This window comes from Borostomias antarcticus (assembly GCF_949987555.1).
Source record: "Borostomias antarcticus genome assembly, chromosome: 2".
Lineage (NCBI taxonomy): Eukaryota > Metazoa > Chordata > Actinopteri > Stomiiformes > Stomiidae > Borostomias > Borostomias antarcticus.
Genome location: NC_140235.1, coordinates 21,262,614 through 21,286,591, shown reverse-complemented (window position 1 = coordinate 21,286,591; position 23,978 = coordinate 21,262,614). Strand labels below are relative to the sequence as shown.

Sequence of the window (23,978 nt, the reverse complement as noted above, 5' to 3'; positions counted from 1 at the left end):
GAGTGTCAGGCGAGTGGGGATTGCATTTTTGGGAACAACCCATTGGTGCCCTTGTGGAGCAATCGAGCACAGATAAGTAATTTAAATAATTCCAGATAATATTTCGACCAGGGTCTGATACAGATAATGATTTAATAAGCAGGTAAGAATAAAGTACCCGACATTAGGCTGCACCTTACTTCTCCTCTGCGCTGCCCTTGGCATCAGGCAGGGCAGGGGAGGGGCTTCTGATGGAAGGGGGAGGAGACTTGAAATTGGAGGAGGGGCCGGGGGAACTGGACAGGAAGAGTGAAGAGGAGCCGTAACTCTGGACAGGGAAGCTGCGAGGACGAAACATGAATTCTTTGTCGTTTTGTCTTATGTTGCTGGTCTATGCAAAACCACACTTGAATCTATACTCTTCAGGTAACAGCTGGAAGAATCTCACCAGGCATTTTAACCTCAAGGATCTTGACTGGTTAAATAAAGTTTAAATGAAAAAAAAAAAAAAAGAAGAAAAAAAACGACTCCTCACCTCAACTATCGTAACACTACGGAGTCGTTATGGGTCCATACAAATATACAATCTTGCAAATAAATAATATAATACAATACAGTAGCTTAGGATATGCAAATTAGGCATTTACTAAACATGGCTCTAACCACCTCAGATGTCTGACCTGATGTCGTCTCCGTCCAACAGCGTCCTGTAGGTGGCGATCTCTGCGTCCAGGGCCAGCTTGATGTCCAGCAGCCCCTGGTAGCTGAGGATCTGCTTGTGGAGGTCACCCTTGGCAACCTCGATGGCGACCTCCAGGCTGGAGATCTGAGCCTGGTACTCGGCCACGCCCCCGGTGGCCTGGGCGTGGGCCTCCGCCAGGCTGCGCTCCAGGGTCAGGTTCTAGAGAGGAGAGGGGAGGGGGAGCAGGGGGGGGGGGGGAGGATGAGAAGAACGGACAAAAAGAAGAGGATGATTGAAACTATGGAGCAAGAGGGTCACGTAGGGTCAGGACCATTTGTTAGAGGCAAGCACACTCACTCACACACACACACACACGGCAACTTTTGTGACGCACATGCTATCCCATAAACAAGGCTTTTTCTACCAGATTTCTGAAGAACAGCAGCAAAACAGCTGACTATTGAAGTGAGAATGAGAAACCCCCAGCAATGCCCCGGCTCTAAGCGGCACCACAGGAAGCTGCCGGGATTCACCACGCGCCAGTGTGATGTGCATTAGCAGCCCTGGAGGCTGCTGGGAAAGTTCGTCTGCTGTTGTTCCCTCGGCGGCAGGGGAGTTTGGCACGGTGAGTTGTCGCAACCGCTTCCTGTGCGACTGTCTGTTTGCAGTGATTTATTTAATGGTCTGATGCAGCATCAGCTTGCCAAGCTGCTGCATCCCAGAACCGTCGGGGGAACGACGACTGCCAGGAGTGATTTCCCTCTGGTGTTTGGTCATTACTGAAAACTATCAAGGTTGTTTTTAAATAAAGGAAGTGGAACTGTTTGAAGGATCAAAATGATGTCATAGTTACATCATTTTCACACACTTTACAGCCATTTAGCAGACGCTTTCATCCTTACACATGCAAATACACACGCGCACACACACCAACACGCACTCAAACACACACACGCTCACAAACACGCACCAACACACACACACACACACACACACTCATAAACACACACTCACCATGTTGACGAGACTCTGCAGCTCCAGACTGAGGGCCTGCAGTTCCTTCCTGGATGTAGAGATCTCCGCTTTGGAGGCTGACAGGGCCTCAGAGCTGCTGGCACTGGCCGCCTGCACCTCCTCCATCTGACAGGAGCACAGCAGTACACTCTCATTACTGCTACTTGGCCCTGCCGACTGTCTGTCTTGCCACTAGGCCACCCTTGCAGAAGAGGATGTGCTTTGAGGGTCTTAGTTGGCTCAATAAACTGTCAAATTAAATATGTTAAAAGGACAATTGTTGTATAATCATTTCATACTTTATTTCAGTATTCAACTTCAATCAACACATTGAGAAGCTGGGTTAGTCAGGGTGAATCAGTGACAGTGTGTGTATGGTGAACAGTGTGATATTGAATTGTGTTGTTGCATGAGAGAGTGGGCGCGCGTGTGCACGTGACTGAGAGAGAGAGATGTGAGACGGTGGTTTCCATACAGTAGGTCGTGAACGTGGGTTTCACCGTGCACACATCCTCTGTACAAACGCGGGCTGACTGTGGCTTGAAGAGTCGCACGCACGCCGGGAGCAGGCGATACGGTTGGCTGGTGACCTCCCACAGTGTCTCGCCATCGCTACTCTCGCTCTCCATCTGCGGTCTCTGATCCTTCCCCATCTACAGCACCTGCCCTCTTGGTGTGCAGCTCAGTAACTCGACAATAAGGGGTTGGCAAGATCGCTTTTCTAACTGTGATAGCAAAGCAAAGGTGCACTACCTTATTCCTAGCTGAAGGCTTGGTGATAAGCATCACTCAATAAAGCATATTATTCATTATTCATTAAATTAGTCTGGCATGGTGCTTGATGCGTACCACCCACTATATGTAAGCACATATACTGCACCCTGTTGGCCACAGAGAAGATTACACTTACTCAAGTAACCCAGAGCACATACATTATCTACGATTATCTAGAGGTGATTTCAATGACACAGGTGATGATGTAACATTGTAATTGTAATTACAATACAGTGTGGTTGAGCTGTAGCTTGAGTGCCAACCTGGGAATCAGTGGAGAACTTGTAAACGATGAATCAGATTGTATAGAAAGGGTATTGTATGGTGATGGTGAGAAGGTGTGAAGCTGTACCTTGAGTTTGTAGTAGGCGTCCGCCTCCTCCCTGTGCTGCTGGACAGACTTCTCGTACTCCATCCTGATCTTGTTGAGCGCCTCGGCCACGTCGAAGGACTTGTCCGTGTCCACCTCTATCATGGAGACCGACGTGTCCTTGGACGCGGCACCCAGCTTGGACTGCAAGCTGAACAGCTCCTGCAGAACCAAAAAGGAAAAACTTTTGCATTTGTGCATATACGTTTTTACATTTCTGATCTAGCATTATTCATCTGTTTTAAATTTTCTGTAGTCTCAAAGAGTAATAGTTTCAGTCACTCGCTATTCTGAACTATGGAAGTTTAAGCATTCACAGTCATTACCTCGTCCTGAGTCTTAGTGATGAAGTCCAGGTCTTCCTTCAGGCTGGAGTGGTTGGCATGCAGTTCAATGCGGAGATCTGCGGCCATATCAATATCCTATAATTAGAAGAAAAAAGGGATTTCAGATCTAGTCAATGCTAGAACGTGTAGTGTGGGGTGACCAGAAAGGTAGCCCATGTTAATTACAGATGTATTATTTAATATACATTGATACAATTCAATGTTGCCTACCCTTTTCATTGCTGCAATATCTGCTTCAAGCTGAAACCTCACTCCTTGCTCAAAATCATATCTGCACGAGAAAATGAGGGAAGCATGGCACCATATGCTATAATATTCAAATTCAATGTTGAATATTCCTATTTTCAACTGAAAGTTACTTGAAAGAACTTCTAAAGATATTTCAAAAGCATTCTTAACACTGAGACGTCTCTGACCAGTAGCAACAGTCTGTACTAGTGCCGTCTCTTACTTGGCCTTCAGCTCGTGAGCGGTCCCCCGGACGCCGTCCAGCTCTATCTCCAGCTTCACGGAGTCCAGGGTGAGGCTCTCCAGCTTGCCCCGGTACTCGGCCAGCTGGCCCTCGTACTCGGCCGTGGTGGCGGTCCCCGAGGCCTCGGGTGACACGTCCGAACCGCCGGTGAGCTGGGCCAGGCGGGCCTCCAGGACGGTGTTCTCCTGCTGGAGCCGCTTGACCTTGGCCATGTAGCCGGCGAAGCGTTCGTTCAGACTGGACAGAGTGTGCTTCTCGGCAGCTCGGGACAGCACCGGGGCCAGGGCGGGGCCGGCCGGTGCTGCCGCCATGGCCAGGGAGGCGCCCGCCGCGCTCAGCCCCCCCAGTGCCACGGTGCGGCCCATGTTGAAGGCGTGGCTGGGCGCCAGCATCCCGCCTGCGCCGCCAAAACCCAGCCCCAGCCCGGCCCCGAAGCCTCCTCCACCACCACCACCCCCTAGACCGAGACCCAAACCCGCACCGACCCCCAGGCCCGCACCTCCACCAAGCCCCAGCGCAGCCCCGGAGCGGAGAGCCAGAGCCAGACTACCACCACCACCCAAGCCTCCAGAGAAGCCCGTAACTAGACCTCCCCCAGACAGCCTGGATGAAGACAGAGAGAGAGTCATGCTGTGTGACAGTTGTGGAGCAGGCAACGCTGTGATGTGCGGCGCTGGAAAAGTGGTGGTGTCTGTGAACACAGAGGATTTATATATAAGCAGATCTGGAGCCAGGCACGCCCGGCCCCGCCTAGCCAGGCCCAGATGGATGTCCCTGCAGGCAAATCTTGAGCTATGTAGGTATTTTAACAGTAAAGTCTACTGTACCTGGAGGCTATTCAATAACGATCTATCTTGGGGTTCGGCTTTTTCATACACAGTCAATCCATTAATATATTCATGTTTATATCTGTTTTGATACCAATGGATATGATTAGGATATTAGCGTTTGAGGACATGCCACTGTGCAATGGGGCCAGGACTCTATTTCAATCCAGGTGTGCTACACCTGACCCTGGCATCTGAGCATGGGTGAATTGTATAATATCCAGATTATGCATTATGGAGAAAGTGTGCCCAGAAAACGCTGTCATATTGCTGACACTGCAGATGTTTTGGTACTCTGAGGACTCTTATTGCATGGCTTCCCTGTGTGGAACAGTGTTCATATTCACTGTAGAGACTCTAGAGAGACGTTGCCTGGTCTTGAAAGCCTCCGGGGGAGGTTTCCATGTCTTCTTCTCCTTCTCTCCTCTAGGCAGAATGAGCATGGGCAGACCTGTCTTCTTTAGGCAGGTGATTCTGGAACCAAGTACTTGTATACATATTTATACAGACTGTATGTACAGTATGTATGTATGTATGTATGTATATGTGTGTGTATGTATTCTGTATTTATGCATACTGTATATTTATTGTAATTTAATTCAATCTATTATGTATATTCTCTATGTATATTCTTTATTCTCCTGTATTTTTCCCCGGCTGCTGTACTTTTCCACTGTTGAAACACGCAATTTTCCCCCACAGGGCTCAGGGTATCTATCTATCTATCTCTCTATTTATCTTTCTATCGATCCATCTACTACAGGGCAGGTGCACTAATTTGGGGCGAAGCTGCAGCTCCTTGCAGCTGATGAGCAGGCAAGATAATTCTAGGGTCGGCTGGAGCGAGGTGTACTATAGTTCAGTATTTGTATCAGAGCAGCCACACTAATTTTAGGCAAGGCTGCCCCTTGCAGCTGATGAACAGGCAAGATAATTCTATAGGCAGCTGGAACGCTGTGAGCGGGTTTCTATTCGGAGCAGTATTTCGATTGGCTGGTGTATTTTATGTTAAATGTTATTTTATGTATTTTTATGCTAACATTTTGCTATCCAAAACGTAAATTAATTAAAAATCCAGCCCTGTCACGGTCTGTCCGGGACCCCTGTGGATACCCATGCCAAATATGAAAGCTGTCAGGCCGACAGTGTCTGAGGACAGTCTGGACAGAGGGACAGACAGATAGGCCCAGGTTAGCTCAATTATGTGTTAGATATATATATATATATATGGTGACAAATTAAAGGAAAAATCTATATACTGGAAGGTGTCTTAGTAAGGTGTTGGGCCAACACGAGCTGACAGAACAGTTTCATTGTGCCTTGGGCCATTGCGCCTACAAGTCTCTGGGACATTACTGGAGGGATGGCACACCATTCTTCCAAAAGATATAGTATTTCCTCATTTGGTGTTTTGATAGTGGTGGTGGTGGTGGAGAGTCTAACACGTCTCAAAATCTCCCATAGATCTTCAATTGGGTTGAGATCTGCTGATTAAAGGCCATGCCACAGTATGATTCACATCATTTTCAAACTCATCAAACCATTCAGTGACCACTCGTGCCCTGTGGACGGGGGCATTGTCATCCTGGAAGAGACCACTTGCAACGAGATGTTTCGTGATAGGATCAAGGTGATCACTCAGAATGACTTTGTATTGATTTGTAGTGACCCGTCCCTCTAAGGGGACAAGTGGACCCAAACCATGCCAGCATGCCCTCAGCATAACAGAGCCACCGAACCCCCTCATTGTAGGGGTCAAGCATTCAGGCCTGTACCTCCCTCTTGGTGTACACCACAAGTGCACTCACCCACTTGTTGAGATGGTGAAGGACAACTCATGTCACTTTTGTCATCGGACTGTTCTTCCTGACACAGTCTGATGACGTCCTTGACATTCTCAGTCACATGAGGAAGAGTTGGTCCAATGTTTTTCCTTACTAAAGCACGCACATTGCGGCTCTTTCGACCACAATTTCCTGTTTACAGATGCCTTTTTCATAGATCAAAATGCAGCACTGTTCCTATTAAGCCAGAGGTTTCGCTGGCATAGCTGGTGTTTATGAGAAGTGGTCACGAGTTTGTAAGTCAGAGGACCCAAGTTCAAACAGCGTGGGCAAGTATGGTGAAAGCTATACTGACGAGCGACGCAGTGATACCTGTTACAAGTGGTGCCGTGACTCGGATACACAGCTAGGCTCAGCTCGACCAGCTGGGGTTACTGTGGTGTGTGGGGTGAGTTTAGGGGCGTGAGTGTAGTCGAGTTGAATTGATAAACTTACTCCTCAGAATAAATACCGCCCACCCGTGCCATCGAATTGCTAGCTTTTCGGTGGCGTAGCTGGCTAAAGTGGTGTTTATGAGAGGTGGTCACGTGTGTTTTTATGCCTCCGCCAGGCGATAGCCTGGCCAGAGGCATTATGGTTTCGGGTTGTCCGTACGTACGTACGACTGGCACTCAAGGATGAACTGCTTAGATCGTGGGGGTCAAAGGTCACTGTGACCTCCCAAAAGGCGTTTTTGGCCTAGTGAACACGATATCTCAGGAATGGCTCGACAGAATGTGTTCATATTTGGCCAAAATGTCCAATTGGACTGAATGAAGAACTGATTCGATTTTGGTGGGCAAAGGTCAAAGTTCAAGGTCACTGTGACCTCACAAAATGTGATTTTGGCTTGATGAACACAATATCTCAAGAAAGGCTTAATTTGTTCATATTTGGGTAAAATGTCCAGTTGGACTCAAGGATTAACTGATTACATTGTGGGGTCAAAGGTCAAGGGTTACTGACCTCACAAAAGGTGTTTTTGGCCTGCTGAACACGATATCTCAAGAACGGCTTGACCAGAATTTGTACATATTTGGCCAAAATGTCCAGTTGGACTTAATTAGATTAGATTTTGGTATTCAAATTTCAAAGGTCAACTGAATGTTAACTGCAACTTGCATTGTTGGGCGGAGGCATTTAGCCGCTATGCGGTTTTTCTAGTTAAGTCATAGGACCCAAGTTTGAATCCTGTGTAGGCAAGTAAGGTGGAAGCTATACTGATGAGCAACACAGTGACACCTATTACATATACAGTGAATGCTAAACATGCTACCACTTAACATTATGGTAAACAAGCTCATAGGATTCAAATAGGCTAAATCCTTGGTATAAAAGGTTTATTTATTTTTATAAAGAATGGCCATTGTGAATAATGTAGATTAGTATTGCTGCACAGCAATCATTAACAGGCTTTAAAATTGCAAATCGAACTATAATGGCAGAAAGCGTAGGGAATAGGGGTACAGTACGTAAATTTGACCATGTACTTCACCGCCTAGCCTCCAGAGGGTGAGATTGAAACAGTCATATCTCCACGTGGGAAGGTCACAGAGACACATGGTTTGGAAGGTTTCGACTTAAGGAACACAGCAATACCAAGCATGTCCCACTTGCACCTGCGTGCACACACAGGGTTTGGATTGGAGTGTGCAGGGATAGAGAGCCCAAGTGCACTGAACCGCCCCCCTACCGGCTCAGAACCGAGGTGGGCGCCACAGAGCCGCCCGAACATGGCTGCCCATTCACCTCCATTCATTTGGACTTGGGCTCAGGAGCCAAAATGTCAGTTTTAGACAGACTGATCAATATACCACGACAGCTCCACAGGTACTGTACACTAGTTGAAAACAATGACATTTTCCATTTTGGTAACAGCTTTTATTTAGCCCGCACTTTGCACAGTACAAACATTTTATGCATGTCTAACAGAACAGAGATGTATAATACTCTACAAGAGTATTACATCATAGGCAGGGCCAGATATAATAGTTCTCTCAGTCACTTTCATTACCTTCAGGATTTAAGAAAAGTACACAGTTTGGTGTTCCCATAAAAATACTATATTCTTACAGTGTGGAAAGTAGTATGTATATTCGTCAAAGTCTCTGCTCTCTCTCCAATAAGCAGTAACAGCAGATAAAAATGTTAAGAAATAAAATTAAATGAACATATTAAATGACATAAACTACATGATGTGACCCAAACAATCTCCAAACCTTGCTACATGATATCATGGAATAGTCTCAAAGCAGATTAAACACTGTAGCTAGAATAACCAATAAAGTACCATTAGCCACTAAGCTGTTCACTACCTTCACATAAGCTTTCCTGGCAATCTGTAGTCTGAATACATCGGACTATGTGAGTTGTGTAGTACAGAAGCTACAGAAGCTACAGACTGACAGACGAACAGAACAGACCAAGTACTGATAGAGGACAGTAATTTATGACTGGGAGTTATTGAACTATATATCCATCAGATAGGTATGACTGCCCAGCTCCAGGCATCGCATCCAGCACATCTACTACTCACCAAATCAAAAGGCCAAGTTCGACAGGGGCGTGACGGTACTTGCATAGTACAATGCCTGACTGAGGGGAACCCTACACAAGCTCAGACTCTAGACTAGGGGAAGAGTATACAGCTACAGAAAGCCAGAATCAATCAGCCTCTGGTTGGTGGACCATCCACCCCCGCCCACCTACCCCCACACACGATCCTGAACTAAAGCCAATGACTACAGCTTAACAATGCTGGAGAAGCATGAAGCATCTCGCTCTACATTGGTAGAATGAATGGTGGGTCCAAAAACCTCCTCTTCACACCTCCTCTTCTCCACGGCTCCTGGTTTAGGTCCATATTAAACTTCCCGGTGCTCTGATGAAATTCCTCTGACCTGGGTGAAACTCATTCATCTGACTCGTATCTGAAATGGATGGAATAGGGAAATGTTAGCAAGAGAGATGCTCACATAACAGGCCTCAACTTTTTAAAGGCAATATTCTGTAATACCTTTAACGTTGCCGTCACATTCTGGAGTGTCTTGTAATGTTGTCATTCATTTGTAATTCCAGAGTGACAGTACTGTACCCTGACCCCTGTACTCACCTCTGCAGACGTTTTCTGATCTCCTTGATCTGCTCGTTCTTCTTAGTCAGGATCTCCTTGATGTTACGGTAAGCAGCAGTCTGCTGGAACTTCTTCTCAAGCTCCTGGACACAGACACACACAGGCAGGGGTTGCATAAAAACACAACTTAGTGCCATGTACTGAGGCTGCTCAAACTTTTGCCTAATGATACCCACGCAATTGTCTAGTCTAATTCATGTAATGGTAAACGGTAAATGGACTGCACTTATAAAGAGCTTTTATCCAAAGCGCTTTACAATGGCCTCTCATTCACCCACTCACACACCAATGGCGGCAGCTGCCATGCAAGGTGCTAAAGTAGCCTGCTCATTGGGAGCAATTCGGGGGTTCAATGTATTTCCCAAGGACACTTTGACATGTGGACAGGAGGAGCCGGGATTCGAACCGCCAACCCTACGACCACTGGACGACCCGCTCTACTTCCTGAGCCACCACCGTCCTACATAAAATCTCACATTTTCCGCAAATAAGCCTTATAACAGGCCAAATATTTCAGACTGCCCAGTGCCCACCCAAACAGGCTCTGTGTAATACTAGAACCAGCTCTGGGTAGGGGACCCGGCCACAGGGGTCAGTACCTCCTCGGCCAGCGCCAGCTGCTCCTGCACCCTCAGCAGGTCGTGCTTGGCGGAGACCAGGTCCTGCTGCAGCTCCTTCTGGGAGGTGGCGCTGGTGTGGAGCGACCTCTGGTAGTCCTCCTGCAGCGCCGTCACGGTGTTCTCCAGGCTGCTGAGCTCCTGAGCGTGACACGCCCGCTGGGGGAAGAATGAGGTGGGGGGGGGGGGGGGGATTCTCTGTCAGACTGAAAATGAACACCTGCCACTGGCCAAATGCAGGTAAAATTTCCAATTGGCGACTACATTTCGGAAAGCTATCTGAAAAAAATATATACTTGGCCGGTAGATTTTTCCCTTTGAAGACCCCTTGGCAGGTGACTCACCGTGAGCCAAAAAGTTAATTTTCACCCCTGGTCAGACTGATATCTTGATAACCCGCAGACACTCGGGCAACACACAAACACCTCTAGACTTTTTGCTCACATTCAAGCATGGGTCAGATTGATACATACCAGTTCATTTCCATGAGAGCAAATGAAATCAAATGAAGATAATAGTTCAGAAGCAAGAAATGTCAAACATAAGAGAATCAAAAACATAAATAAAGCTCATAAAAATAAAGGAGATGCCAGCAAAGTAAAGTTAAAAATGCTACCAAGAAGAACCACTAATTCAGTCGAATCCTTCGAAATGTGCACAGCAGCCACCTCCATCCATCTCAACCATTCTTTCTATTCAACCATCCCTACTGCACTTAAATCCTGGAGTGAGAACTTCCTGACATGAATATTGGTGTCTGCCTGTACGAAGATTCCCCAGATACCCATGATGACCCCACTTCCTGTGTGTTACTGTACCTTTTGTTCCCCCTGGGCCTTCTGAAGGTCTTTCAAAGCTCTCTCTGCCTTGGTCCTCTCATCCAGGGCGCTCATGGCCTGAAACACAGTCAGTACATCACCAAGTTTAGGCGCTGTGTGAAGTAGAGTGCTGTCCAGGGCCGGCTCTAGATGGTATGGTTGCCCATTCTCCAGCCACACTTTCCTGCTGTCCACCGAATCTCCTAGATCCTAGATCTGGTCCTGATACTGGTGAGTGTTAGTGAAGATAACAGTGAATGTCTATCAGTTCAGGTCAATCAGAGAGCCAGATGTGTTTGTGTGTTGTACCTGGGACTCCAGTGTCCGGAGCCTGGCTTTCAGCTTTTCGTTCTCCGCTTGTAGTCTCCCAATCTCCTGATGACCAGTCAGTTCATATAGAAATAAAAAGAGTACAGTACAAGTTAATACCACTCAGCTGACATAAGTCAGTGTAAAGAGTAAGGGAGGGGATGATAACTTTACCTTGTTAAGAAGTTCAGACACCCCTCCCTCATTGAGAGGTGCCAACTTGGGCTTGTTCATTTCCTGGTTTACCTGCATGCAAAATAAGCAGACTTTTTTTTTTACTAAAGCATCCAAACAAACATTGGAACCCGGATGTTAGGTCTCTGAACCTTCAGATGGAGGCTTCAGTTCACAAGTACCTTAGCTTATGTCGCTGATGTTTTTGGGGGGCAGCACTTGCATTGGTATGAATAATGTCATGTTTCCAAATATGTTATCAAAAATGGTGGCCTGCTATGGTTTACAAGCTTGATGAGACCATCCTGATCTTGCGAGATCACATTCCGTTTCTCTACACAGATCAGTCTGGCCAGGCTCAACGTAAAACTGTACTCAGGCCAATGAGGAACTGGCGTTCTATGAGGAACTACTGGCAGCTACGGGCCTGGTATAAGTGTGCCAATTGGTTGAAGTCAGCGACAGACTGAAATCTTTCAATGGCGCTGGTTGAAGTTAGCCTGTGATAGACAGATGGTCCATCCCGTCACCTGTAAGGTATTTTTGAAAGTTCCTGTCCGTTTCCAAACAACTTCCCAGATGGCTCTGTGTAACAAACCGTCTGGCGTGTCAGGTTAGTGGTTACAGAAAGATCCAACCGAAAAAGAGAACAATCAGTTCTAGATCTACTTATTGGACTTAACGCCATGCCACTGCCTGTGAATAACAACACGTGTTGATCCATCCACAGGGGAACCTCAAACACTATGTATGTGGTGAAATGTTCTAAAAAGAAAGTTGCACATACAGAGTAGGTGTGAAGGGCTGCTGATAAAATGTGCTACAAGCACAAGCATCACTTTGACACCCCACCCTAACACTGTGCATGTAAGACTGTGGTTGTAAAGGCGTCTAACTTCCCTTATGCAGACATGATAATCATAAATCAACTACTTGAATATATCAACTACTGATATTCATTGGTGGTATTAACTAGTACTTTCCAAATGTGCATTAATTAACAGACTGAAACAGCGTGTAAGAATCTACAGATAGCACTCACCTTGTTAGTATTTTTGAAATCAGTCTTCTCAAACTCAGCCACCTGCTCTAACAGCTCTCTACAGACAGAGACCAGAGAGGGACACAGGACATGGGGACAGGAGGGGAAGGGACAGGAAGGGACATAAGTACAGAAAAACTCTACATAGATACTTCAGTCAACATTGCCAGGGTTAGGGTTCAAACAACTCAGGAAAAGTGGGGATTTTGTACTGTATATCATACAGTCTAATGACTGAGCTGCAACCAGAATTAGGAGTCTCTGACAGACAGCCTGGCCTAGGCATTTACTGCATGTGACATAGATTGTTGCTTCAAGCAGGTGAAAAACATTTGACAACAAACATGACAGCAGCGCAATCCAGCAACTGGCAGTTATGCATAAAAATAAAAAAAATGAAACCACCCATTGTCCTACAAAACACTATACAGTATTTGAGGTGAACATAGCACATCTCCATTCTGCTTAAATGTGGTTTGAAAAGGCTGCTGAAGCACGTAGATCAGTGGTGAGGGGCGTTCTCTCTGTTACTGACGCCCTAACCACCAAACAGGCCTGGGGCCCACACGCAACACGCTTCCCCAGGGGCTGGTTTATACAACTGCACAAATACAAGAAACTACATCTACAAAAGCAGGACTGAGGTGCTTTGACTTTAGTCCCAGGGCCGCAAGAGCCAAAAGTTCATCAGGTCAGGTGTAGTTCTCGTATCAGAAGACGCTTCATGTCAAATGCAAACACACAAACAGAATTGACTCCTAACAGGGCCATAACTGGAAAATCTCAAAGTGTTTCATAGGTTTTTTGGGGGCATGGTAATCTCTCCAGTGTGGTAGAGTTACTGTAACAGTGTACTGTAGTTAACAGTGCAGAGCAGACTAATATCTAGGCTAAATCCAACGTCAAACAGCCACTTAAAAGATCTTCTGGTTCTCTGCGTTCCTTCCTAAACCTAAACCTCTGAAAGACCTATTATCCAACAACCATCCCTGAGACTGTGTCTCTCTCCAGGCCGGAGGGGTCCTCTTAATCACTTAAATCTCCCCATGGCGTGTTCCTGTTCCCCAGTAACAAGCTGGGATCCATCCCCAGAGACTAGGAGGGAGTAGCAGGGAGTGCTGGCATAGAGCACTCACACTTTACTCATAAATTCACCATTGTGAGTCAGTGAAGTGACGTGACTTACAGAAACAAACTTATTGAACTAGTCATTATGTATAACGGGGTTAAAAAAAAGAAGAAAAAAATATCTGATTTGGGTCAATGGTTGCCAAATCTGGGACATTTGGGGGACGCTGAGGGAAAAAGTAAATTTTTTACACCCCCATGTCATCCTACTGGTGCAAAAACAGAAGGTGAGGTGACAACACACTGGACAGCCCCTTTCACAAGAGCTACATCACACACAGCCTGGGGTTCATATGGACCAGAGAGAATAACACTTCCATAGCAAACTTACAGTGGCGTGTCTATAGAGCCACTGACGTTCATTTTCACAGAGACCAGTCCACTGCCAGTGTTTCACCACTGATCCTCGTCACGTGTGCCCCTGTGCACTGCTCCTTGCTGGGCTTTAGTCAGCACCTCCTCTGGTCTGAGCCAAGATGATCAATGACCCTGTGGTGAACTGAGTGTGTAAAAAAAACTGTACTAATACCATTTTTGGCTCACTGTCAACAGGGTAAAAGTAAAGTCACTCTCTGAAAACCGCTCCCATGTGATATAGTGTCTTTTTAATGGTATCTAACATTCCTACTGGGCTCTGTGTCCAGGCTTGTCATTAAGTCGGGCTGGAAGACATTCTTGGCAGCCAGGCCTGGTAACACTGGAAGCAAAAACCACCCTTCTTTAGGGTCTTTCACTTGTCTTCAATCTTCTCTATGCACTTTTGCTACTCAATTTACATGTTGCTCTCACTCAAAGTACAGTGTAGTGAAGGTAGAAAACATATAGCCTACAGTATCACAGTGGGGAAAAAATGTCACAGGATATACAGAAAGACATTCCTTTAATCTTTTGTGCTTAACGTACACCAAACCTAGGTCTACTATACATAATCTACTACTAGGGTAATTATTTTTTATGCTAAAAACACTATCGACCTCCACCAAGTATGATATGATATATGACCTAACTTACTACAGCCCCAAAGATTACAGAAGCTGTGGCTCCTAGGCTGGCTGTGTTTCACTTCGAGTAGGAAACCACCGAGATAGGAAGGCACTGTGTCATTGGTATAATAACATGTGACCTCAGTGCTTATCTTCCTAGTACACTCTGTGATCTGCCATAAGAACACTGTGGGAAGTGAACATATGAGAGAGTCACAGCTCACAAAGGCAACAAGCTCTTCATGAGGCATGTTGCGGTCAGAGCAGTTGCATCCCACCTGTGAGAGTGACATTCGTAATCTTTTAACTCTTGAGCTACAATATTCACATTCTGCGTTTTAACAATGTTATATGACTGTGGTGTACTGCACCCTGTAGCAACGAATAATGGACTAACTACCAATGGGCTGTTATCACATCATTAATGCAAACGTTATTACCTCCGCCCCAGCAACAGTGCAATGCTAATGCTTTCGGTGGTGTGTGTTTGTTTGTGTGTCTGTTTGATGTTTGTTTGACTGTTAGCAGGATTGCGCAAATACTACTGGACCGATTTTCATGAAACTCAGTGGAAGGGTGGAGAATGGTCCAACTCAGAGCCCATCAAATTTTGGAGCTGATCCGATTCACGGGGCGGGTCCACAACCCACCCAAACACGGCTGGGCCGGTCATTCACTTCCATTCATTTTTGTGCGTGGCTGTAAACCAGCGCACCATAGATAGTGTTTATCGGGTTATCACTCCCTCCCTCCCTCCCTCCCTAACTCTGTTGAACGTTGACCTGCATTTCTCTGTTGGCACCACAAGAGGCAGTAGTCCCAGCACACCAAAATAAAGAAGGACACTGAATCAATTTGTCGATCTCCACTGCACAAGTAGAGTAGCGGTGAAAGCATCGGACTCCCACCCGGGAGATCAGGGGTTCAAGGCCCCGGTGGGGACAATTTTGGGAAACCATACCCACATCCTCTGCTAGCCTGTGGGTTTATTCCTACGTTTACTTTCGGCCTTTCCATCCCTCTCTCTCCCTCCTTTCATTCAACTTTCCCCTTTTTTGGGAAGTACGGGATAGGAACAAAAACACTATGACATCCCGTACTTTCAAGTTCCTCGGTAGCGCAGTAGATTGAGCGTCTGACTCTCAAGTGGGAGATCAGGGTTGGATCCCCGGTTGACGACAAACCTGTTGATTCCGAACTTTCACCACAACCTTTCTTCCTCTCCTCTCTGCCCCCTTTTTTCAGACGGACCGGAGAGATCCCATGGGGATTTTTTTTTTTTTTAATATTTTTAAGGAAATGTACAGTCTGTTTTGCAGATTAATTAACTGTGTCAAACTGATTGCAGAAACTGGGTGACCAATTAAGTGACCGATTACAAGTCCCATTGATATACTAGACTTGTGCTTACTGTTATGTTTCTCTGTGTATGCAACTCTGTGTTTTGTTTTCTGCTCCTCCTGTTCTCGGTCCCGCTCCCAGATTAATTTATAATTAATATAATTCAAAGCATTTTAATAAATATGAGCTTTGTGATTTGTCATTTGTGTTTGTCACTGGATGTTATAGAAGTTATGTAAAAATGTAATTACCTGGTGGTGCCATGTCAGTTATTTAATTTATGTGCAGTAATTGAACATTTGAAATACTCCTGTTTTGAAATTATACCTACAGTATAGGTATCTCATTAATTACCCATTATATATAAGCTATACTTAACATGCATTTACCAAGTAAATGTTTAGTAATTGGGGGACTATGAAAGGAAGGTGTTGAATATTGTTGATTTTCAGAGAAATGCCTTTTAATATGATCCTGTTAGCTATTTCCTAATTATGATGATTGACCTCTGAGTAGGGCTGTCGGCTTGAGTTTTCGGTAAGCAACGGTGTCCCTCTTCCATAGACTTATGAGATAACGAAATTCCATGGCTGGTACACTCTGGGCCAAACACCATTGTTGTGGTTAGAGATAAAGGCCTGGGCGCCGAGGCGGCGTAGGTTAACGTGACAAAACAAGGCCACAGAAGAGACCAGAGACAGTCTTATCGGAGAAGAGACGAGGGAGGGGGGACACTCAAACCACATAAGAACGTTGCAACGAGACCAATGCTTTGATTTGGGTCCAGACAGCATACAGAGAGGTCAACTGTACATTAGGCCATGCCATCGTCTTTTGTATGTAAAACCTTCTGGAATAAACCGCTTTTGCTGTGGCTCAAATCCCGTATTGGAGAGATTCATTTGGAATACACCTGAAAAGGAGAAACTGGACTGTGTGGTATTCACTGAGATGGGGGCCGTCTTTTATTGGAAACAAAAAACACAACGCAGAGCTGAAATAAGGACAATAATAAAAGACAACAGGATTCATCAAAGGGTTACCCAAAAAAAATTCAGACTAAGTTAATTTAGCAATAGAAATCCATAAGCCTAGGGCCAATGGGCCTAGGATATAGACAATAAACTATCGGGTTTATGGAAGCTGCTGCTAGTTGTTGTGAGCTCATGAGCTAACTGGCTATCCCACTCTTATTGTGCTGGATAAGCATTGGAAGCATTGGAACTGATGTGTCCAGACGACAAGACCTATATTAATTTAGCAGACATTATTTCATGTCATTTCAATTCAGAGCTATTTCAGTGGCATGACTAGCTTCCGTCCTACCAGTCCTGAACAGAAACAAGCCAGCCACGCACATAAGCCAGGCTGGACCTGGCCTGGTTTGGACTAGGATTACACAAAAACTACCAGACCGCTTTTCATGAAACTCGGTGGAAGGGTGTAGCATGGGCCAATTTAGAACCCATTCAATTTTGGCACGTACAGAGCCACAAAATGCATTCAGGGGCGGAGGTCTGTGCTCTCTGAGCACCATTCCTAGTTTGGAGTAATTATATTATCAATTGTTGCTTCATCCTTCCAATGCCTGACATGTCAAGGCGAGCCATGGCCTGTTCTTGAACCCCCCACCCCCCACCCCATCCCTCTCCAGACCAGACCTAGTATATATAGTTTGAAATCCTTTTAAATACTTTGAGCGTCAAGTCTGCCTGTAGTGTCAAGTGGTTGTGGTTTGGATTTTTGAGACTGGATCAATCAAGCACAGAGAAAACAGGGAGGGAAAGATGGACTAGCCTAAAGTGAATCTCACCTGTTCTCCAGCTCAGAGATGTCGGTCTGCAGCCGCAGGTAGAACTTCTCAGCCTGGGAGAACAGCTGTCTGAGCAGCAGCACGTTGGTGTGGGCCGTGTTGATGAGCTCCGACTCCACCTCCCCGCGCACCACCGCCTGCAGGCCATCCAGCATCTCCCGCACCTCGTCCACGGTGAACGTCTCCTCCACCAGCCTGCCAACACACACACACACACGCACGATCGACGGACAGACAGACAGACAGACAGACAGACAGACAGACAGACAGACAGACAGACAGACAGACAGATACTTTCAAGATCCCCTAGGGGGAAATTTGGCATTTCAGCAGTGGAAGTCATTTAATTTCCTTCATCAGCCTAAAAACAAACACACACCGTACGTACACAGCAACCCAACCATTCAAAAGACAAATTGGGGGACACAGCACCTGCTGTCTTTAAGTTCTTCAAAGCATGAGTCGATGGTCTTCAGTCTCAGGACCCTTTTGGAACGTGCAAACCGCATATAGTTGATGGTTTCATTCTGATGGTGTTCATTGAAACCAAGCTCAGCCTTCATTGAGAGAGAGAGAGAGAGAGAGAGAGAGAGAGAGAGAGAGAGAGAGAGAGAGAGAAGAGAGAGAGAGAGAGAGAGAGAGAGAGATAAGGAAGGTCAAGGATGTAGTAAACCAGTCAAACAGTAAGCCCAAACAGTAAAGTACAAAGCAAAATGTACTTGGCTATGGGAAAAATCTACTGTGGCGAGCGCCCCCAGGTGGTGGGCTCGGGTACATGTACACGGGTCGATCTAATATCCCATCCCCCCGATTGCCTGATGAGCTTTTCCATGAGTCACAATGCCACGTTGAAGAGATAAGAGGCTCGTTTAAACTTTCCACTGTCTTTCACGATGTAATATCCTGTAACAGCTAATGTGTCCTGTTTTTTTGTAGCTCGTTGGTTTCTCACACAGTAATAATCAAGGCAGCGGTCTAGGGTGGCTAGCTAGCTAAGCTAAGGCCATCTAATGCCGATGGAAACCTCACATAACAAATAACGTTAGCTAACGTTAATTTGTCTAGCTAACGATGACAACTAGCTACTTGTAACTAGCATAATATTTAGCTAACGTTAGCTATTGTGTAGTTAGTACATTAACATTCAAGACTAGTTACATTTCATAAATTTGGTACCGTTACACTAGGTGGCCTTCTTGCTAACTTGCTCCCTTCAGGTGGCTAGCTGGCTAACCATGCCTGGCTAGCTAACAAGTTATGTTAGTGGCTAGCTACTCACCATTGTGGCTAACGTAGAAAGAGCGGATAAAACACCAAAGCCGATTCTTTTACCTCTACCTTAAGCTTAACTGTGCACGCTGTAAAGCAAAGACTACAGAAATAGCAGTTCAGTGCGTTTTTATTCAATCAATAAATGCAGCTCGATAGATTGCTAAAGCTAGCGGTTATATGTGAAGATGATCTGGATGTTTGCTAGTTAGCCCTCCAAGCCCCCTATGTTTGCAGTGAATGTGCCTTGGATACGGAAAACTAGCGTCATGCGTTGGTTACTAAGGACACGTTCAACAGCGCAACGTTCAGAACTGTTCAAAAACTCTTCCCTGTCCATGTGTCAATAAAAGCCAAGGGAAACTTGCACAGAATCACATGGCATCATAGGCCATTGCAATAATGCACTTTGGAGCCATGCGGTTATTGATTAAACAGGGTTCAAGTGTTATTTTCTTCTCATAATATTATATCACAGAGAAATGGTGGCAGAGAGGGCATAATAGTCCTATTTCACAGAGTGACACTGTAGAACCTCAGTGAAGACATTTTAACAGCCAGAACTAAAGCTGCTATCTGTGTCCCCTGACTGTACAGTGCTTGGATTCATAGAAGGTACATTCTTTGGTTGACTTAATTTACCTCACTTTTCAGTTCTATTTCGTGGAGCTCCGCCCCACAGGGCTAGCTCCTATTGGCTAGCGAAACCCAGCTAGCTACATTGACTGAAGAAAAAAACATACACGCACCTGTGTCCAACCAGGTCCGGTGCACCACTGTATAAGCGGGCTACGCCCGCACATCTGCTCCTTCGAAATTTTCAGCTCGCATTGCTACTGGAGAAGATCAGAAGATGTCTACTCAGCGGACCCAAGCGGACCTGGCGGCGTCCCTAGATGACCCCCTGCCGGTGCCGATGGATCCGCCGGATCGTTTCTGTGTGTGCGGCTCCCGCTACAGCGACGTGGGACACCACCTCTGCTTCCGCTGTCTGGGGCCGCAGCACGCCAGAGCGGGTCTGGCTCCGTCCCCCGCCTGCGAGATCTGCGCCCTCCTGGACCCCATGGAGAGGATGCTCCGGGCGCATTTCTTCGCTCCGCCGCCGCTGGAGACTGAAGGTCTGGTCCAGCTGGTCGGCGAGGACATCGGCGCGCCCCCGCAACAACCGGCGGCCCCGATTACCTCCCTCGCGCCTACGGATGATGAGGATGAGCTCTCCGGGGAAGACGAGGTTCTCTCTGCGTCGGAAGCCACTACGGCTAGTGGCGCCTCCTTCCCGGGGCGGGGTTCCTTCGATCGCGACCTGCCCCGGCTGCTGGAGAGAGCCGCGCATCACCTCGGTATCTCCGTCCCGGAGGCTGCTGCGACTACGGGGCTCCCACTGTGGAGCTCCGTCTGCTACGGGCGTCCCTCTCAGCCTGCTCCTCGTCTCCTGCCGGCTATGCCTGACCTGGAGGCGTTCGTCGAGGCTGAATGGGAGCGGCCGTTGGCCATCAGAGGTCCGCTTCGCCAGTTCAGCAGAGCTACGAGGGTAACCGGCTGGACTGACGTAGCAGCTATCGGCTCTCCTCCTCTGGAACCCGACATTGCAGCGGTCCTGGTGCCTGGTTCCTCCGCCTGGGGCTCGGCCAGGAAGCCTCTCATGCCGGACGTCAAAGACAAGACAACCCTGTCCTTGGCCGACAAGGGTTTTTCTCTGGCCGCGCAGGCCGTGGCTGCCTCCTCCTCCATTGCTATGCTGGCCATTTACATCGGCCAGCTAGCTACGGAGCAAACCCCCCCCTCTATGGATGAAGACAGGAGAGCGGAGATGGCCGAAGCCGCCGGAGCTGTGGCTCAGCTTGTGAGAATCTCCGCCTCCTGTCTGGGTGGAGTGATGGCCACGTCGGTGGTGCAGCAGCGCCACCTATGGCTCTCCCTGACCCGTCTGCGCGAGGAAAGCAAGAGTGTCCTCCTCAACTCACCGGTCAGTAGGGAGGGGTTGTTTGGGGCAGCTGTGTCTAACATCCTGGAGCAGTGTCGCAGCCAGGAGCAGGACCGGCTCCTCCTCGCTCGCCATCTCGCGGCTCCGGGGGAGCGCAGTGTGCCGGCACGTCCGCGTGCTCCGGCTGATGCTGCCGCGACTGGGAGCAAGCGCCGGCGGACACACAAGACTAAACAACCTGCCACGGGGTCCCGCCCCGCTGCGGCCCATGGACCGGCTCGCCCGGGCTCCTGGACTGCGCACGCGGCTCCTCCCCCGCGACCTCCCCCTGCCTACCCCGCCCAGGGTGCCGGGACCGGTCCGGCGTCTTCAAGCGCGCCCACCGCTCCGCCTCCGGCTTGGGGTAGGAAGAGGCGCACCTATTGACGGTGCGTGAAGATGCGTGACTGTGTTCTGCCCACACCACGCTCTGTTAAGAGCGGCGGTGAGCAAGTTTCCCTGTTCAATAAAACAAACACGATGCAACGTTATCAAGCTGGTTGTAATGTGCAGTCCGCATCTCCTCCCTTTTCAACTACTGTAATGTTCTCGGCTAGAGCCGCTGGGTCTTCTGTGAAAGAGTCAGAATTGACCACGGCAGGTCTCGCCGCAGCTGGGAGACCGGCTCGAGCCGCGGAGTCTTTTCCTGCTAAAGCAGACGTGACTCACGCGGGGCTCGCCGGCTCAGCTGATGTGATGTATTCGGCTAGAGCCACCGGGTCTTCCGTGAAAAAGTCGGAATTGACCATGGCAGGTCTCGCCGCAGCTGAAAAACCGACTCGAGCCGCGGAGTTTTTTCCTGCAAAGAGAGCAGACGTGACGCGCGCAGCTCTCGCCGGTTCAGCGAATGTAATATATTCGGCTAGAGCCGCCGGGTCCTCTGTGAGAAAGTCAGATTTGACCACGGCAGGTCTCGCCGCCCCTGTTCTAAACAGACCGGTTGGGTTTTTAACAGAGGGGATGTGTGCGCCCAGGCCAAGTGCTATGGCTGTACTGCCCTGTTCGGAGTTTTCTCGGGACCGACCGCTGGCGGGGTTTAGCGGCGAAAAAGATGCGCTAGACCCCCGGACGGCGTTCGTTCATTCGGGCCGAGCGTTCGAGCCTCTCCCTGTGTGTTCGACAGGTAGAGAGTTTTCACGCTCACCGGTCAGTGAGAATACTTCCGTGTTTACTGCCTCGGCTGGCTATTTAACACTGCCCGCCTCTCATGTCCCGTCTAGTCGGTCTGCGAAAGACGGCACCTTGCCAGATCATGCAAATGAGAAGGCGGGGCTTCCCGCATTGCAACACTCCGCCGTTTTCTCTCAATGGGATGAGCGACGGCGGCTTGTTAGCAATGCGGACGGTGTCGGCTCACTTCCTCTTTTTGTGAATGAAGTGCTTCTTGACAGGAATGCCATTCATTCTCGCGCTGTTCAGGGACATGGAACTCCCAATGGGGATTTTTCATCTCCCTTTCGAGGGTGGCCCGCCTTGGGCCAGGACAGCAGAGTTTCTCAGCTGTCCGGTGGCGGTCAGGGCCAAATTGAACTATGGCAGGTTCCTCGATCTGTTCCCGCGATCTCCGGCACAACCTCTTTCCAACCGCTTCACAGTCTGGCAGGAGAGATGTCTCCTGGACAGCTGGTTGCAGCGTGTTCTACGGGAAGGGTATCTCATTCAGTTTTGTTGCCCCCCACCGCCCTTCATGGGCGTAGTGGAGACAGTGATACCGCGTCCCGCTCAGGCTGCCGCTCTGTCAGCAGAGATTGCAGAACTGATGGCGAAGGGAGCGGTAACTGTGGTCCCGTCAGGCCAGAGGGACGAGGGATTTTATTCCCGCTACTTCCTCGTGCCAAAGAAGACGGGGGGCGTGAGGCCAATTTTGGACCTCCGCCTTTTCAACAAAACGGTGGCGAATCTGAAGTTCCATATGCTTACGGTGCGACAAATGCTGGAGGCATTCCTTCCCGGCGATTTTTGCACCAGCATAGACCTCAAGGACGCTTACTTCCACATACCGATAGCTCATCGGCATCGGAAGTTTTTGCGTTTCGCCTACCTGGGTGTGGCGTACGAATATACCAGACTCCCGTTTGGATATGCGCTCGCCCCCAGAACCTTCTCCAATTGTGTGGAGGCGGCGTTGAGGCCACTGCGCCGGCAGGGCATCAGGATCCTGGCGTACCTGGACGACCTGCTGGTACTGGCTCCGTCGCCTTTGTTGGCTCTGATGCATACCGCCACGGTGGTGCGGCATCTCACCGACCTGGGGTTTGCAATCAACTGGGAGAAGAGTGCTCTGTGGCCGGCCCGTCAGATTGTTTACCTAGGTATCAATCTGGACACGAGCGCCATGAGAGCACGGCTATCCGATTCAAGGAGGGAAACACTGGAGAAGAGTCTCAGTGTTTGCCGTCCTTCTCGAAAGATCGCGGTTCTGTCGATCATGCGCCTTCTGGGTCTCATGGCAGCCGCCCATGTGGTAGTGTCACTGGGCCTTCTTCACATGAGGTGCGTGCAGAGATGGTTCGCGCGGCTTCGTCTGGACCCTGTGAGGCACAGACGGCGCCTTGTGCGGATGCCGGGGTCGTTGTCAGCAGACCTCGACTATTGGAGGGACCGGCGCGTAATAGCGCACGGTGTTCCAATAGGCAGGGTGTCGGCTCACGTCGCTGTCTTCACAGACGCGTCTCTAAGCGGCTGGGGTGGTACATGTCTGTCCCAGGCCGTAGGTGGTTTGTGGGCCGTCGGAGAACGGCGCCACATCAACCTCCTGGAGTTGGAGACGGTGCTACTGACATTGCGCCACTTTGTACACCTGGTACAGGGGCGCGATGTGCTGGTGCGGTCAGACAACCAGACCACAGTAGCTTACATCAACCGACAAGGGGGAGTCCGCTCGCCAGCGCTTCACCGTCTGGCGGTAACGCTGTGGCGATGGGCTCATGTCAATCTCCGGTCACTGACAGCGCGGCACATTGCCGGCCGTCTGAACGTCGGGGCGGACCTGATGTCTCGGGGCGGGCCTCACCCGGACGAGTGGAGCCTACATCCTCAGGTAGTGGCTCAGCTCTGGACCCGGTTCGGCAGAGCAGGGGTGGATCTCTTTGCTTCGAGA

At 48.5% G+C, this 23,978-nt stretch overlaps 2 protein-coding genes across 2 annotated transcripts; both read right to left on the bottom strand.

Moving 5' to 3' along the window:
• Positions 1-175: 175 nt before the first annotated feature.
• On the bottom strand, positions 176-4,267 carry LOC311321737 (thread biopolymer filament subunit gamma-like; the record flags this gene model as incomplete). Its single annotated transcript, XM_084453742.1, has 7 exons — positions 176-320; positions 660-880; positions 1,676-1,801; positions 2,802-2,981; positions 3,146-3,241; positions 3,377-3,437; positions 3,618-4,267. 7 exons carry the CDS (start codon positions 4,265-4,267, stop codon positions 176-178), a joined length of 1,479 nt encoding a protein of 492 aa, XP_084309868.1.
• A 4,042-nt stretch (positions 4,268-8,309) lies between these two features.
• On the bottom strand, positions 8,310-19,043 carry lztfl1 (leucine zipper transcription factor-like 1). The gene is made up of 10 exons (XM_084461544.1): positions 18,926-19,043; positions 18,079-18,203; positions 17,647-17,841; positions 12,382-12,439; positions 11,340-11,411; positions 11,166-11,231; positions 10,857-10,934; positions 10,021-10,197; positions 9,401-9,504; positions 8,310-9,218 (listed from the first exon to the last, which is right to left on the bottom strand). Exons 1-10 carry the CDS (start codon positions 18,926-18,928, stop codon positions 9,200-9,202), a joined length of 897 nt encoding a protein of 298 aa, XP_084317670.1. The 5' UTR covers positions 18,929-19,043; the 3' UTR covers positions 8,310-9,199.
• Between the last annotated feature and the right edge of the window lie 4,935 nt (positions 19,044-23,978).

What these genes read in the sequence shown, in the direction of transcription:
- lztfl1 (XM_084461544.1), bottom strand. An exon ending in ATCTCTGAGCTGGAGAACAG is followed by an intron (nt 12,440 to 17,646) that starts GTGAGATTCACT and finishes CTCTGTCTGTAG; the next exon opens with AGAGCTGTTAGAGCAGGTGG. An exon ending in TGTCTGAACTTCTTAACAAG is followed by an intron (nt 11,232 to 11,339) that starts GTAAAGTTATCA and finishes ACTGGTCATCAG; the next exon opens with GAGATTGGGAGACTACAAGC.